The sequence below is a fragment of the Solanum tuberosum genome, unplaced genomic scaffold (assembly GCF_000226075.1).
Source record: "Solanum tuberosum cultivar DM 1-3 516 R44 unplaced genomic scaffold, SolTub_3.0 scf00531, whole genome shotgun sequence".
Lineage (NCBI taxonomy): Eukaryota > Viridiplantae > Streptophyta > Magnoliopsida > Solanales > Solanaceae > Solanum > Solanum tuberosum.
Genome location: NW_006239449.1, coordinates 223362 through 237707, shown reverse-complemented (window position 1 = coordinate 237707; position 14346 = coordinate 223362). Strand labels below are relative to the sequence as shown.

Genomic DNA, 14346 nt, shown 5'->3' with positions numbered 1-14346 from the left:
CTTTAAATACGTTTTGATATTTATTTTCAAATAAATTATTCTTTAATTTTTGTTTTTTTGAAATAAATTAGTCCTGGCTAGACATAAGTTTCTTAAAGACATAGGACATAACTTACAAAATATTATAATACAAAATTATAAACTTATGCTTAGTAAAAAGTGAATTAAAAGACCAACACAAATTAGCGTTGAGAAGTGTAAATGAGGCCTTTCCGGTACTTGAGATTGTTCCGGTCCAAACAGATAATGGGCTCTTCAATTAAAAGCCCATATTTTCAATATTAGCACCCGCAGCCATCTTCTATAAATCTTGAGGGAAACCCTAATTCTCACAACATCAGGGACTCTGTTTCAGCGCTCTCTCTTTAGCTTTCAGTTCAATGCAGGGTTTCATTTTTCTCTTTCTGTTTGTGTTATTTTTGTTGCATAATTTGATTAAGAAAGAGGTGCGATGATGAGGTTATTGAATAATCTCGTTAATCTGATAATAGCTGAGGAAAATCTCTCTATCCATTCTTAATCCACTGAGCACCTTCTCTTCTTTTAATTTCTTTTATTTTAGTTTTCCAGCAATCTAGGGATTTTTTTTTTCTCTTAAATTTCATTTTGTGTTTCTGTCTAGCAATTTGATATAATAAAAGGAGGGAGGTGTGATGATGAGGTTGTTGAATAATCTCGTTAATCTGATTATTGCTGACGACAATATCTCTATCCATTCTTAATCAACTGAGCACCTTCTCTCTTCTTTTTTTGCCTCTCTGTGTTGTGTAGAAACTTGAAAATTATTGCCAAGGTATGGTACATTATTTGAAAGTTTCCATACTGTAATTTTAGTATTTAGTTTCTAAAATATTATATCATTATCATACTAATTTAATTTAGTATATTAAGCTTTTGATTCAGTATATTGAAGTTTGATTTCTATTTTTTACATATGATAAGTCAACTTGGATTAATATCTAAATATTTAATAGAGTATTATGATTTCAACAATTAAAAAAAATCGTATTAACACATTATACACTTACAAATATATATTCAAAATAAAGTACAAACAATTTCTTTTTTTTAATTAATTTTTCAAATACATTTTAATCAAAATAGAATAGTTAAAGTTTAACTTTTAAACATTTAATTTATACTAAGGTATTTTAATAATATATATGTTATTTATGTAATTATATATTTTGATATGATATTACTATATTATAGAAGAGTCTAGGAATGACTATCAATGTTCCAATAAGATCACTATTAATGTCTGATATATTTATAAAATATATAAGTGGCCCCACCACCTTCCACTTCAATACTACATATTCTATATTAATTACTATACTATAAATCACTACTAGAAATAAAAAACCTAACATATAATATTTAACTATATTTAAAAATAATATAAGTAATACTATACATTTACAATAATTAACAACTTAATTATTTAAAATTTATATAAAAAATTTATTGACTCTCTAAATTCTATTGGTACCACATAAAATGCATTATATGATAAACATTTATTGTTTGAAATTGACGAAAAAGAAACAATAAATTACAATAATTAATAAAAAAAATTGTCTACAAAATTGACGAGAAACAAATTATAAATTACAATAATTAACAAAATAAATTTTTCGACTCCAACAAATCTATCAATTAAAAAAGGGTTAATATTTGAAATTTTGCATCTGACACATAAATTAGAACAAATAGAGTAATAAATATTATTTTCAAAATTATGTTAAAAAAAGTACTACAAATCACAATAGCTAACAATTTAAAATATTTTAAAAATCATATAAAAATTTCGATAACTTCTCAAATTCCATAATATGAAATAATTTTTTTTTTAAAAAGTCTTATAAATCATAATAAATAGTACAATATTTCAACTACTTTAAAGGTATTATAAATTGTAATAAATAATACAACAATTTAAATTATTTTAAATTTAACGACTTTATAATATTTTTTTAAATGTATTAAAATTTTGGTTAATTGTCAAAACTTTACATGTGCCACATAAATGGGGACATGGAGAGTCACACATATTTTAAGAAAAAAATTACATTAAAAGTATTCTATCAATTAACAACATATATTGTTTGAAATTGACAAAAAAGAAACTATAAATTACAATAATTAACAAAATAAATCTCTCGACTCCAACAAATCTATCAATTAATGCCACATAAATTGGGACATGGCAAATAACATATATTATTAAAAAATTAGGTTCAAAATGTACTATAAAATACAATAATTAACAACTTAATATATTAAAGAGACATATAAAAAATGGTTAATATTTGAAATTCTGCGTGTGCCACATAAATTACAACAAACAGAGTAATAAATATTATTTTCAAAATTATGTAAAAAAAAGTACTACAAATCACAATAGCTACCAATTTAAAATATTTTTAAAATCATATCAAATTTTCAATTACTTCTCAAATTTCATAATATAACATAAATTAAAATTAAAAAAATATATATTGGGCCCCGTGCTGGCACGGGGTCCTATGTCTAGTTTGATATATAGATATGTTATTTTTAAATATTAAATATAATATAATAAAATAAAATATATATCATATCATGTCCACTCTTACACCCAAAAAAAAAAAAAAAAACTTTCTTAAAAGCTACAAAATCTGAACATGAGTTTTGTGAATCTATATTCTATGAATCTTTTGATCTAAAGCTTACTGTGATTTGTTGGCGTTGATGGTGTGAAGCTATGAATGTTAAATCGATAAATGACTAATAATTTCATTTTACCCCCCTTAATTAACCTGGCATGGGTTGTCCGGTATTTTTTTACATGTTGGATTGCACCAAGCTAGATCCACGTGGTAGGGCTAACGTTACGGAGGATATTTTTTATACCAAAAATAAATGGAGAATAAATGTGAGCTATTTTATATTTTTTTTTTCTAATTATTTGTCCATTTTTTTTTAGTTGTTCCTAATTATTTATTCATTTTGATAAATAGACAAAAAAATTTACCTATTATTATATCCTCAATTAATTATTTTGACAAAGGTGAACAATTTTCAAAATCTTAAGTTTTTAATTCATCAATTTCATAATTAATAGAAATAAAATGATAAACTCATTATGTCAATCATTGTTTTTTTAATAAGTGTGTATTAATTCAAAAGTGAATAAATAATTATGGACAAATGGAGTATTGAATTGTTGAGAGTGTTTCACACCTTTTTAAGAAAAGAAGACTAAGACATAAATTAGACATTATTTTTTATTTTTATCCTTATTAATTATTGTCAAATTAATCTTTAAAATAATTCAAAGCAATTAAAGTATCTTGAAGGGTAAAAAATGAAAGAATATTTTAAAAGTACTCTTGAAAATTGAACAATTAAGTTAGTTTGAAATATAAAAAATATTTTAACAATTCAATTATTTTGATACAAAGAAAGTATTAAATATACAATTTCATCAAATGCATGTTCACCAACTTGATAGTACGTACCTAAGTCTAAACAGTTACTAAACGGAACCCAACAAATTAAAACAGATAAAATGTATGAATCGACACCCATAACAATTAAATAGATAACTAAAATTATATTTTGTTTTATTTGAATTTAATAATGTAAAAACTGATTAAATTAATTTGTTTGTGATTATGATCAATTACTAATCCAAACCAACATGTCAACACAAAAGATAAAGACAAACAACTTGGAAGAAAAATCAAACCTTTATTTATTTTAGGACAATAGTTCTGTCGATATTAGGTCCAGCAAAGTGCAAACAATCACAATCAGAGGCTGATGATGGAGATAAATATTGTAGGCTCAACATGAAAAACGTACCATTAGACTTTTCTTATTTCCTTAATAATTGAAAAAAACCCCACACCGGAAGAACATCATCATCGCGATCACATCCATTACATCTTCAGAGGAATTGATGAACCTTGACAATACAGTAGTATTTAGAATTTCCGTATTCATGTCATACGAGCAGAAAGATTTCTTGTCCTGCTTCATGTAGAACAAAACAGAATTGTCAGCAAAAGCAATAAATGTCATTAACTCCATCAAGAAATTCAACTTCATGATCCGTGTTGTTTCATCCCATCTCAACTTTCTGTAATCATTTAATACTAAAACACGGAGCTCATCATTTACTTGTTCAACGAATGAAAGCTGGCCATTCCAATCCATGAGACTAGGGCTGGTGAAGAAACCTCTGGGCAAAATAGTATGACCAATGTAGGTCTCATTAATCATATCCAAAACATCAATTTCTATATCAGTACAATTATCAATATGCCAAATGCAATAAGCAACTCCCGTTCTAAAGAAAACCTGAATTCCGTTCCTCTTATTATTGTTTTCATGATGTAAGTTAGGTAGCTTCACATCTCGCCAACAATAAGTACTTTTATCCCTCCCAATTTCATAACCATGTTCATGAACAGAAACCAACTTGACAGCTAAGCTATCGAAGACGAAATCCAAGGCGATGCATAAACTAGGATTGGGGATATCAAGCCTTTGTCGTAATATAGAGCATTCAATGCGGTATCTCTTAGTAGAAGAATTTCTGGAGATATAAGCCTTGACTACTCGTAGTAGTAATGCTAAACTCGACTTGGTCTCTGTCCTCGTTTTCTAGGTCCTTCAAAGTGTTTTCTGTCTCCTTCAAAGTGCCTGTCAGATCATCCAAGTTTAAACCAGATTCTGAATTTCGATAGTGAAGGAAGGCGAGATGAGGATGAAGAAAAAGGGTATTCCATAGCTTGCAAACAGATCTAAATTTGAACAATGATGAGAGTGGCAAGTTACTCAATATGTAAAATATTAATTTATCAGGAAGCTGCGGGTAATTCTCCTCCTCATCCGTTCTCATTCTCATTTCTCTTTCTCATACACATTCTGAACACATGAAAATCCTTTGTTAGAGATTAATTAACCAACCAACAATATTCAGATTTGTAAAATAAACTATGGATACAAACCTCGATTGATTTCCTAACATACATACGATTATTTATAGTACATAGCCCCTTCCTTTTTGGTATCCCAAACCAATATCAATAAGGAATACAAAATATTATGTGGTATATTTAAGGTATTTTTATGTCTATATATTGATTTTGAACCTTTTAAATGTAAGATTAGAGGTTGACTTAGTGATCGATGAGTTTCATCTTGAGGTTCCAAGATCAAATATTAGGCATTACTCTCTTTTTTTTCCAAATACCCTTAATGGAAATCTTGAATGCTCAAAAATCTTTATTAAGGAATTGGGACTTTTATTTATTAATTTTTTGCTCGAAAAAACAAGTTCTACACCTAGCAAACACGCGAGAGCCTCTTTGTATTTTAAAAAACTTTAGGCTCTTTTTAAACTTTTCAAAACAGTCTTACTAGTTTTTTTGGAACACGTCCTGCTTCATGTTAACAGAATAACAAAGCCAGTTGGGGGTCTCTGTTTAAAGGCAACCAATTTTTGGACAACTTATAAAAAAAACAAGAAAATTATTGTACTCCCAAAAATGTGTAATCCCCTAAATTTTAATTATTTTTTTTATGTTTGGATAAAACGGCACAGAGGACATTTTTATTCATTTCACATAGTTTAAGAATATTTTTTTACCTTTTTTTCTTATTTTATTAAAGGGTAAAGGGTCAAATATGCCCCTAAACTATTCGAAAAGGTCTAGCTATGCCCTCCGTTTAAAGTTTGGCTCACTCATGCCCTCGTTGTCCAACTTTTCGTCTAAATATGCCCTTATGGGCGTTAGTTGGCCTGCTGGACATATCCAGCTCATTTTCCATTTCTTTAAATGCTACATGGAATTGTCATGTCATTTTGACTTTACCACATGACATTTATATGGAAATGGAAAGGGATCAATTATGCCCCTAAAAAATTTGAACTCATAAACACTTAATCCGACCCATAAATCAACCCCCTTTTAAATAAACTACCCGACTCATTTTCAACAATTTTGTTTAAATTTTTATTTTTTTCGGTAAATCCCCGAAAAATTAGTAATTGATTAACAAAAAATAGGAAAAATATGAAAAAAATATAAAATTAACGCCAAAAATTCACAAATAAATGTTGTAACCTTAAATTCAACAATTTTTAATTTTTTTTTTTTCGATAAACCCCAAAAATGAATAGTTGATTAAGTTTAGGGGCATATTTGATCCTTTACCCTTATTTTTAATCAACTACAAGACTAATTTAATAGTCATTGTAAAAATTACTCACTGATCTCTTGATGAAAATAATATTTATTAATCTCTTTAATTACTTTTTCACACGGAGAATTTATATTTTATGTGGAGACGACGACAAGATTTTTAATATGACCATTTTCTGACGATATAAAAGGGTAAGTCCCTAGCAACTTTAACAACCATGGCTGAGTTGTGGATTTATTGAACAGCATTGGAATTCAAAATTAATGTTTTAGTTTCTCTGATCTATATCGAGTATCTAATATAAATCATTAAAATTGAGTGCATAAAGTTGGGAGAAAATATAACAATTCAGTACATAAAAAACGCAAGACATCTGCTTCAATTGTAGCGACCACGTACTTATAATCATTATCTCAAGAAATTTCTTTCATCCTCGTGAAGTAATTCTGCATGCGAATATGTGACAACTCTACGTAAAAAGTGATTTGAGTTATATAGGCTGACAATGTAATGAATTTATGTTAATTATTCTTTTGATTTTAAGTCAGTTTTATAACCTAGAAAATAATTGTTATCTAGGTAATTGTTGGTGTCTCATTAATTATTCCTTCAACTACGATTCTTTTGTTCGATCAAATCTATTAATGATAAATTTAATTTGTTAATATCGACCGTCTCAATCGAGTTTTGATATAATGATGTTATTTAATATCACATATTAGAGTGCTTAATTACTTGAGTTATCTTTCATGAATTTCACTCAAAAAATAGATAAAGGTTAACGAATGAATATCAATCTATTATTATTATTTTGTCCCCAGGGTGTATATTTTTAAATTGAAGACAATGTTCTTGAAGAACTTGAGGTTAAAAAAGTGATTCAGTATGGACTCTAATTTGGTACTATTAGAAAAATAGTAATCCGTGTTATATGCCTATTTTATTTCATTTTATATATTATCTCGTTCTTCCCTTTGATATATATATATATAAAGATAATGATATATTTATATATTCAAACTTTTTGTTACCTACAAGTTCAAAATATGTAATGAAATATCGCCATATAATACGAAACAGTGGGGATTATTATAAAAGTAATTAGACAAAAAAAGATGCAGTAGTCAACCGTCCTGAAAAATAAGTTAGAATTATATAATTCTAATCATTTCAATTTTTAAACTAGACAAGGTACATGATTAGAGTTAAATAATTCTAATAATTTCAATATTTAAATAAGACAAGGTACATAAAATGACATTTGGAATATAATATTATAGGTAGCCAGCTCAACTTGTAGTTGTACATACACGATATTAGCTAGTAGCTAGACTAATTGTTTGTAAAATCTCAAATCATATATCATCTTAATTAATAGTTTGAAAAAATGGGAAATATATTTGTAATTTTGAAGCCAATTATTCATGTTGTAATGAAAGCTGCTGGAATGACATCCCAATTAGTGGAAATAGAACCAGGAACCACAATGCATTTTTGGGTTCCAACTGAATCTATTCATCCAAACAACAAGTTAACAAATAAATCTCCAGTTTTATTTGTTCAGGGATTTATTGCCAATGGAATTGTTACATGGCTTTTTCAAGTACTCTCCTTATGTTCAAATTTCGCTGTCTACGTACCTGATTTACTATTCTTTGGAGATTCCATCACCACTCGCCCTGAATGGTCAACAAGTATTCAGGTAATTATATGATTATCTCATCTAAAAATTTAAAAAAGTCTTTAATAGGTATAATATTTTTTTTCGTAGGCGGAATGTTTAGCAAAGGGAATGATGAAGTTGGGTGTGGAAAAGTTTTCTCTTGTTGGGTTTAGCTATGGAGGAATGGTTGGGTTCAAGTTGGCTCAATTGTATCCTCACATGGTTGAATCTATGGTTATGACAAGCGCAGTTATTGAGATGACTGAATCTATAAGCAATGCTTCTTTGAAGAATGTTGGGTTTACAAATTGGCCTGATTTTCTTTTGCCTAAAACTGTCTCTGGAGTTAAAGTGCTTCTATCTATTGGTACTCAAAAGTTGCCATGGCTTCCTGAATTTTTCTACAAGGATTTTCATGAGGTAACCAATTTTTTTTATTGTTGGATTTATGAATGAGTTGTGACTTTTAAAAAGGATTGTGATTTTTCTAGAGGAATTTCGTGATAAGATACAATAAATACATATTTATACCATTATTTGTTGACTATAAATAAGGTGTTTTCCCTATTTTTTCAATCAACAATTTTTTTGGATCTTCTAGCATTAATTTAAAAAGGGAAAAAGGACAAATATACCCCCAAATTATCGTAAATGGTATGTCAATACCCTCCGTTATACTTTAAGGTTGTATTTACCCTTACTGTCAATATTTTAGGTTGTGTATACCCTTGAGACTAACGGCTGGACACGTGGCTACATCTCAATAATTTACCTAATATTTATTTTTTTTAATCCGAAATTTTTTAAAAAAAACACCCATCTTCCCTAATCCATCCATAACCCGAATTAAAACCCATCTTCCATAATAATTCCCTTCAAACAGTGCTAATTGTCCATCTTCTTCTCTTCTTTAATTCTCAAAATATTGTTGCACAAATAAAAAATTTCACTAACATTAGTGAAGGAGAGAAAGAGAAGACAAATATGATAATATAGAGATAATCTGGAGAAAGGGAGCAGATAATTTCATTCAGCAAAAGCTTACACATATATATAGATACAAAAGGTGGTGTCAAATCCCTTAAATCCTAAAAACTGACTCCCTATTTTGTGCTTAAATAAAGCTCCACCACATATTACAATATCTTCTACATTCTAGAACTTTGTATTAAAATTAATTCAAAAGTTATACCAAAAATATCAAGACAAAAGTACTAGCACGACAACACTTAGCATCACATACAAAAACAACAACCTTCATCACTCCTCCTTGATGCAAGTGTTGTTGGATACTCCTCCTTGATGCAAGTGTTCTAGGTAAATTATTGAGATGTAGCCACGTGTTCAGCCGTTAGTCGCAAGGGTATACACTACCCAAAATATTAACGGTAAGGGTATATACAACCTTAAAGTATAACGAAGGGTATTGACATACCATTTACTATAGTTCGAGGGGATATTTGTCCTTTTCCCCATTTAAAAATAATCTTGCGATTTACTGCTATTGAATAAGTTTGTTTTGCTATATTGGTGAGTAAATTGTTCAATTCTGAAAAATATATATTTCATAACTTCAGATAAACTAATTGGAATAATTTTCTTGCGGACAAATTGTGAATAAAGTGGATTCGATTCTTATGTTATTCAAATTTATTTTATTTATTATTTGTTGTTCTTTTGAATACATATTGAATAAAATATGCGTAATTGATCTCTTTCTAAAGTTGATTACATCACAACTTTATTGTCAAAAAAACCCATAGGATTATGATCTAAATATCAACTTTATGTTTACAACTATTTCAAGTCAAAGGTGGATGAAGGAGGAAGAAATATAAGCGGCCCTAAAACTTGAAGAAAAAAAAAACAGCCCAAAAAGATTAATAGTCATAGTCAAAAGTGGTCAAACACTTTAATTTGAATTTTTGATGCAGTAAACATAGTATGTTAGGTTTCTTAACTCATGTGCTAATTGCTAATTTGCTATAATATCTTTTGACAATTCATCGTTTAGAGATATGTAAATCAGTTTTTAGCGAAACATATTGACTTAACAAAAAAAAGTTTTTAGTAGGGAAAAACCTACTTTTGATTTTTAACTTTTTAAAAGTCATTTAAAACTTTTTTTTAAGTTACTTTTTAAAAATGACTTAAAAATAAGTTTGATCAATTTTAAGTCAATTCAAATCGGCTCTTGAAATGTTGTAAGGGAGCACTTCTCCTATGTCATATATACAAATCACAAGTTGTTTTATCTATAATAAATCTAATTAAACAATCTATAAAGCACAATAAATTACTTGTTATGTAAAAGAAAATATCTATATGCATATAAGTCAAATTGACAGGTTTGTACTATGATTTTAATAGTAAAATGTTGTATAAGCAGACAATGTTTGGCAACAGAAAGAAGAAAGTGGAACTTCTTGAAGCTTTAGTAGTCAGTGACAAAGATGCCACTATTAAGACCCCTAACTACTCTCAGGTTTGTTCAGCCTTAATTTAATGAATCAATTATTTGTTTATGATAAATTCAAATTGACAATATTCATAAATCTCTTTGTTTACTTCTTCACACAGAGAATTTATATTTTATGTGGAGACGATGACAAGATTTTTAATAAGACATTTTCTGATGACATGAAAAAGTAAGTCCCTAATTGAGCTTTAGATTTGGTGATCAATTCTGAAATTCAAAATTAATGATTTTATTTGTCAGATATATCAAATATCTGATAAGAATCATTAAAAATAAGTGCAGGAAGTTGGGAGAAAATGCTACAGTTCACTACATAAAAGATGCAGGACATCTGGTTCATTTGGAACGACCATACATTTATAATCATTATCTCAAGAAATTTCTAACATCCTCATAAAGTGATTGATGTGTATGCAAACATGTGACAAATTTATTTAATAGTGATTTAAGTTCTATAGGCTGACAATATAATGAATTTATGATAATTATTGTTGTGATGTTAATCAATACTCTCTCTATTTTATATTAATGGAATTTTTGGGTCTTTTTTCATTTTTTAAAGTTCAAATAGATGTTTGAATTTTTTTTATATTTGCCCCTTCCTCTAATGAAGTTTGATATTTTTAGGAGATAAATTGTACAAAGTTATATTTATAATTTCATAAAAGACAATAATATAAAATATGATTTAAATTATGTTCTTGAATATTTTTCTTAATAAGTGTATATCATCTTAAAAATTTAATTAATATTACAATGAGAAAACACGTAAAATGATTGAAAAATTGACAATTGATAATGATAGAAATAATACATAGGAGTATATAAATGCACATGTACCAATATCGCCATATAATTTGAAATGTTGGGTATAATAAAAATAATATGACAAAAAAAAAGGCAAAAAGGAAAAAAAAAGATGCCGTCAACCGTCGTGAAAAATGAGTTAGGATTAAATAATTATAGTCTTTTTAATATTTGAATAGGACAAGGTACATAAATAAAAAGATAAAGACTTTGTCAACTGGAATATTTCTATTCTAGCTACCCAGCTCAACTTGCACGTTGTACATACACGATATTAATAAATGTTGTCGTGTGGATATTGTGAACGACTAATTGTTTATAATATCTCAGATCAGATATCATATCATCTTAATTAATTCATCCAGAGAGAAAATTAAGAGCTTGAAAAAAAATGGGAAATACATTTGTAATTTTGAAGCCAGTTATTCATGGTTTAATGAAAGCTGTTGGAATGACATCCCAGTTAGTGGAAATAGAACCAGGAACTTCAATGCATTTTTGGGTTCCAACTAAATCCATTCATCCAAACAACAAATTATCAAATAAACCTCCAGTTTTATTTGTTCATGGATTTGTTGCCAATGGAATTATGACATGGCTTTTTCAAATACTCTCTTTAAGTTCAGATTTCGCTGTCTACGTCCCTGATTTACTTTTCTTCGGAGATTCCATCACTACTCGTCCTGAACGATCAACAAGTATTCAGGTAATCTCATCTAAAAATATAAACTGTTTGTTAATATGTACTACAATATTTTTAACTATGGGATAATTAATTAATAAATAGGCGGAATGTTTAGCAAAGGGAATGATGAAGTTGGGTGTGGAAAAGTTTTCTCTTGTTGGGTTAAGTTATGGAGGAATGGTTGGGTTCAAGTTGGCTCAAATGTATCCTCACATGGTTGAATCTATGGTTATGTCAAGCACAATTATAGAAATGACTGAATCAATTAGCAATGCTTCTTTGAAGAATATTGGGTTCACAAATTGGCCTGATTTTCTTTTGCCTAAAACTGTCTCTGGAGTCAAATTGCTTCTATCTATTGGTTCTCACAAGTTGCCATGGCTTCCTGAATTTTTCTACAAGGATTTTCACGAGGTACGTAGTACTCATTTCAGATCCTTTAATTAATCTGCTGTTATTAGTATGTGCTAAGCTACATGATTGTGTTTGATGATCTAATGATGAAAACGTCTAATTATGATCCAAATAGCAACTTTATTTTTACAACTATTTCAAGTAAAAAATGGATTGAGGAAGAAACAGAAGTGACCCCCAAAAGATAATTAAAGTCAAAAGTCAAAAGTGGACAAACAACTTTATTTTGATGTAATTAGACTAGGCTTCTTAACTCATGTGCTATAATATCTTTTTGACAATTCATCGTCATTAGAGATACATGAACCAGTCATTTCGATTATTTGTTTTTACCATCTGGTAGAGGCGGTCCTAAAATGTTGTCTATGAATTCGATAGAATTTCGATCATTTTAATTTTAATTTTGTATTTATTTTGAAAGTTTATTGCATATATATAAATTATTAATATTAAACTCAATAATTTTAAAAAGTTAAAATCTAAAATCCAAAAATTGACTTAATAAAGAGTAAATAACTCGTGATGTAAAAGAAAATATCTATGTATAAAAGTCAAATTAACGTGTTTGTACTATAGTTTTTTTTAATAGTAAAACGTTGTAAAAACAGGCAATGTTTAGCAACAGAAAGGAGAAAGTGGAACTTCTTGAAGCTTTAGTAGTCAATGACAAAGACGCCACTATTAAGGTCCCTAACTACTCTCAGGTTTGTCCAATCTTAATTTAATGTTTCATTTATTTTGAATAATGAAAAATCAAATAGTCTAATTTAACAGTCATTTTCAATTTTTATAGTCATTTTCAAGATTTCTCCCTGATCTCTTGATGATGAAAGTAGTATTTATTATTCTCTTTGTTTACTTTTTCACGCAGAGGATTTATATTTTATGTGGAGATGACGATAAGATTTTTAATACGACATTTTCTGATTACATGAAAGAGTAAGTCCCTAGCAACTTTGGGAACTATATGGTTGAGCCTAGATTTGTTAAACAATTTTGGAATTCAAAATTAATGTTTTAAATTTATTTATCAAATTTATCGAATATCTAATAAGAATCATTTAAAATGAGTGCAGGAAGTTGGGAAAAAATACGACAATTCAGTATATAAAGAATGCAGGACATCTGGTTCAATTGGAGCGACCATGCACTTATAATCATTATCTCAAGAAATTGCTTTCATCTTCGTGAAGTGATTCTTCATGTGAACATGAACATGTGAAAAAACAGTATAATAGCAATTTAAGTTATATAGGCTAATAATATAATGAATCTATGTTAATTATTTTTGTGATGTTAATCAATATTATTACCTAGAAAATAATTGTTATCTAGGTAATTGTTGGTGTCTTTAATTATTCCTTAAAAGTAATGTTGTTTTGTTCTATCGAATGTATCAATGGTAAATTTAATTTGTTAATATCAACCTTCTCGATTGAGTTTTAATATAATGACGTTCTTTAATATCGCGTGTTAGAGTTACTTAACCACTTGAGTTAGTTTTCATGATTTTTACTCAAATTGACAAATGATGATGAATAAATATCGATTGATTCCTATTTTGTCCCTAGAATTTGTTTGAACCACTAGTATAACATCGATTTTTACTCAAATTGACAAATGATGATGAATAAATATCAATCGATTCCTATTTTGTCCCTAGAATTTGTTCAAACCACTAGTATAGCATGGGTGTATATTTTCAAATTGAAAATAATATTGGAACTTAATTTATATCATTGGTTTTCCCACGGATCATATAACTAAAGTGATCATTGATCAAAGTGTTGATGCTATGAATGATAAAGGAATGGATCGAGTTGAAACTTAAAAGGTGAAGATATTAATGGGTAAAGATAAAAAAAATTATGGTACATCATGTTATTTCACGTATTTAAGATCGATGCCATAGTGCAATAATTACATTTCATAAAAGTATTTCAAAGTATTCATGGTTTAAGTAAGCTTATGCCAATATGAGATAATTAATGCGACTGTAGCTTGAAGCCTTGAAAGTTCGCTTGAAATGTGAAAGACCATAAATTCACATAATCATAAACTATCTAATAAATTCGAGTCCGGAGCCAAAAGGGCAAAAAA

At 28.2% G+C, this 14346-nt stretch overlaps 2 protein-coding genes across 2 annotated transcripts; both read left to right on the top strand.

Annotated features, from left to right (window-relative positions):
- The first annotated feature begins 7560 nt into the window (after window positions 1–7560).
- On the top strand, window positions 7561–10798 carry LOC107058501 (putative aminoacrylate hydrolase RutD). Its single transcript, XM_015304297.1, has 5 exons — window positions 7561–7900; window positions 7970–8281; window positions 10251–10346; window positions 10442–10509; window positions 10623–10798. The coding sequence occupies exons 1-5, from the start codon at window positions 7586–7588 to the stop codon at window positions 10735–10737; spliced, it is 906 nt and encodes a 301-aa protein (XP_015159783.1). The 5' UTR covers window positions 7561–7585; the 3' UTR covers window positions 10738–10798.
- Window positions 10799–11457: 659 nt separating this feature from the next.
- Window positions 11458–13531, top strand: LOC102589861 (putative aminoacrylate hydrolase RutD). The gene is made up of 5 exons (XM_006365053.1): window positions 11458–11853; window positions 11935–12246; window positions 12855–12950; window positions 13118–13185; window positions 13323–13531. The coding sequence occupies exons 1-5, from the start codon at window positions 11539–11541 to the stop codon at window positions 13435–13437; spliced, it is 906 nt and encodes a 301-aa protein (XP_006365115.1). The 5' UTR covers window positions 11458–11538; the 3' UTR covers window positions 13438–13531.
- The last annotated feature ends 815 nt before the right edge of the window (window positions 13532–14346 follow it).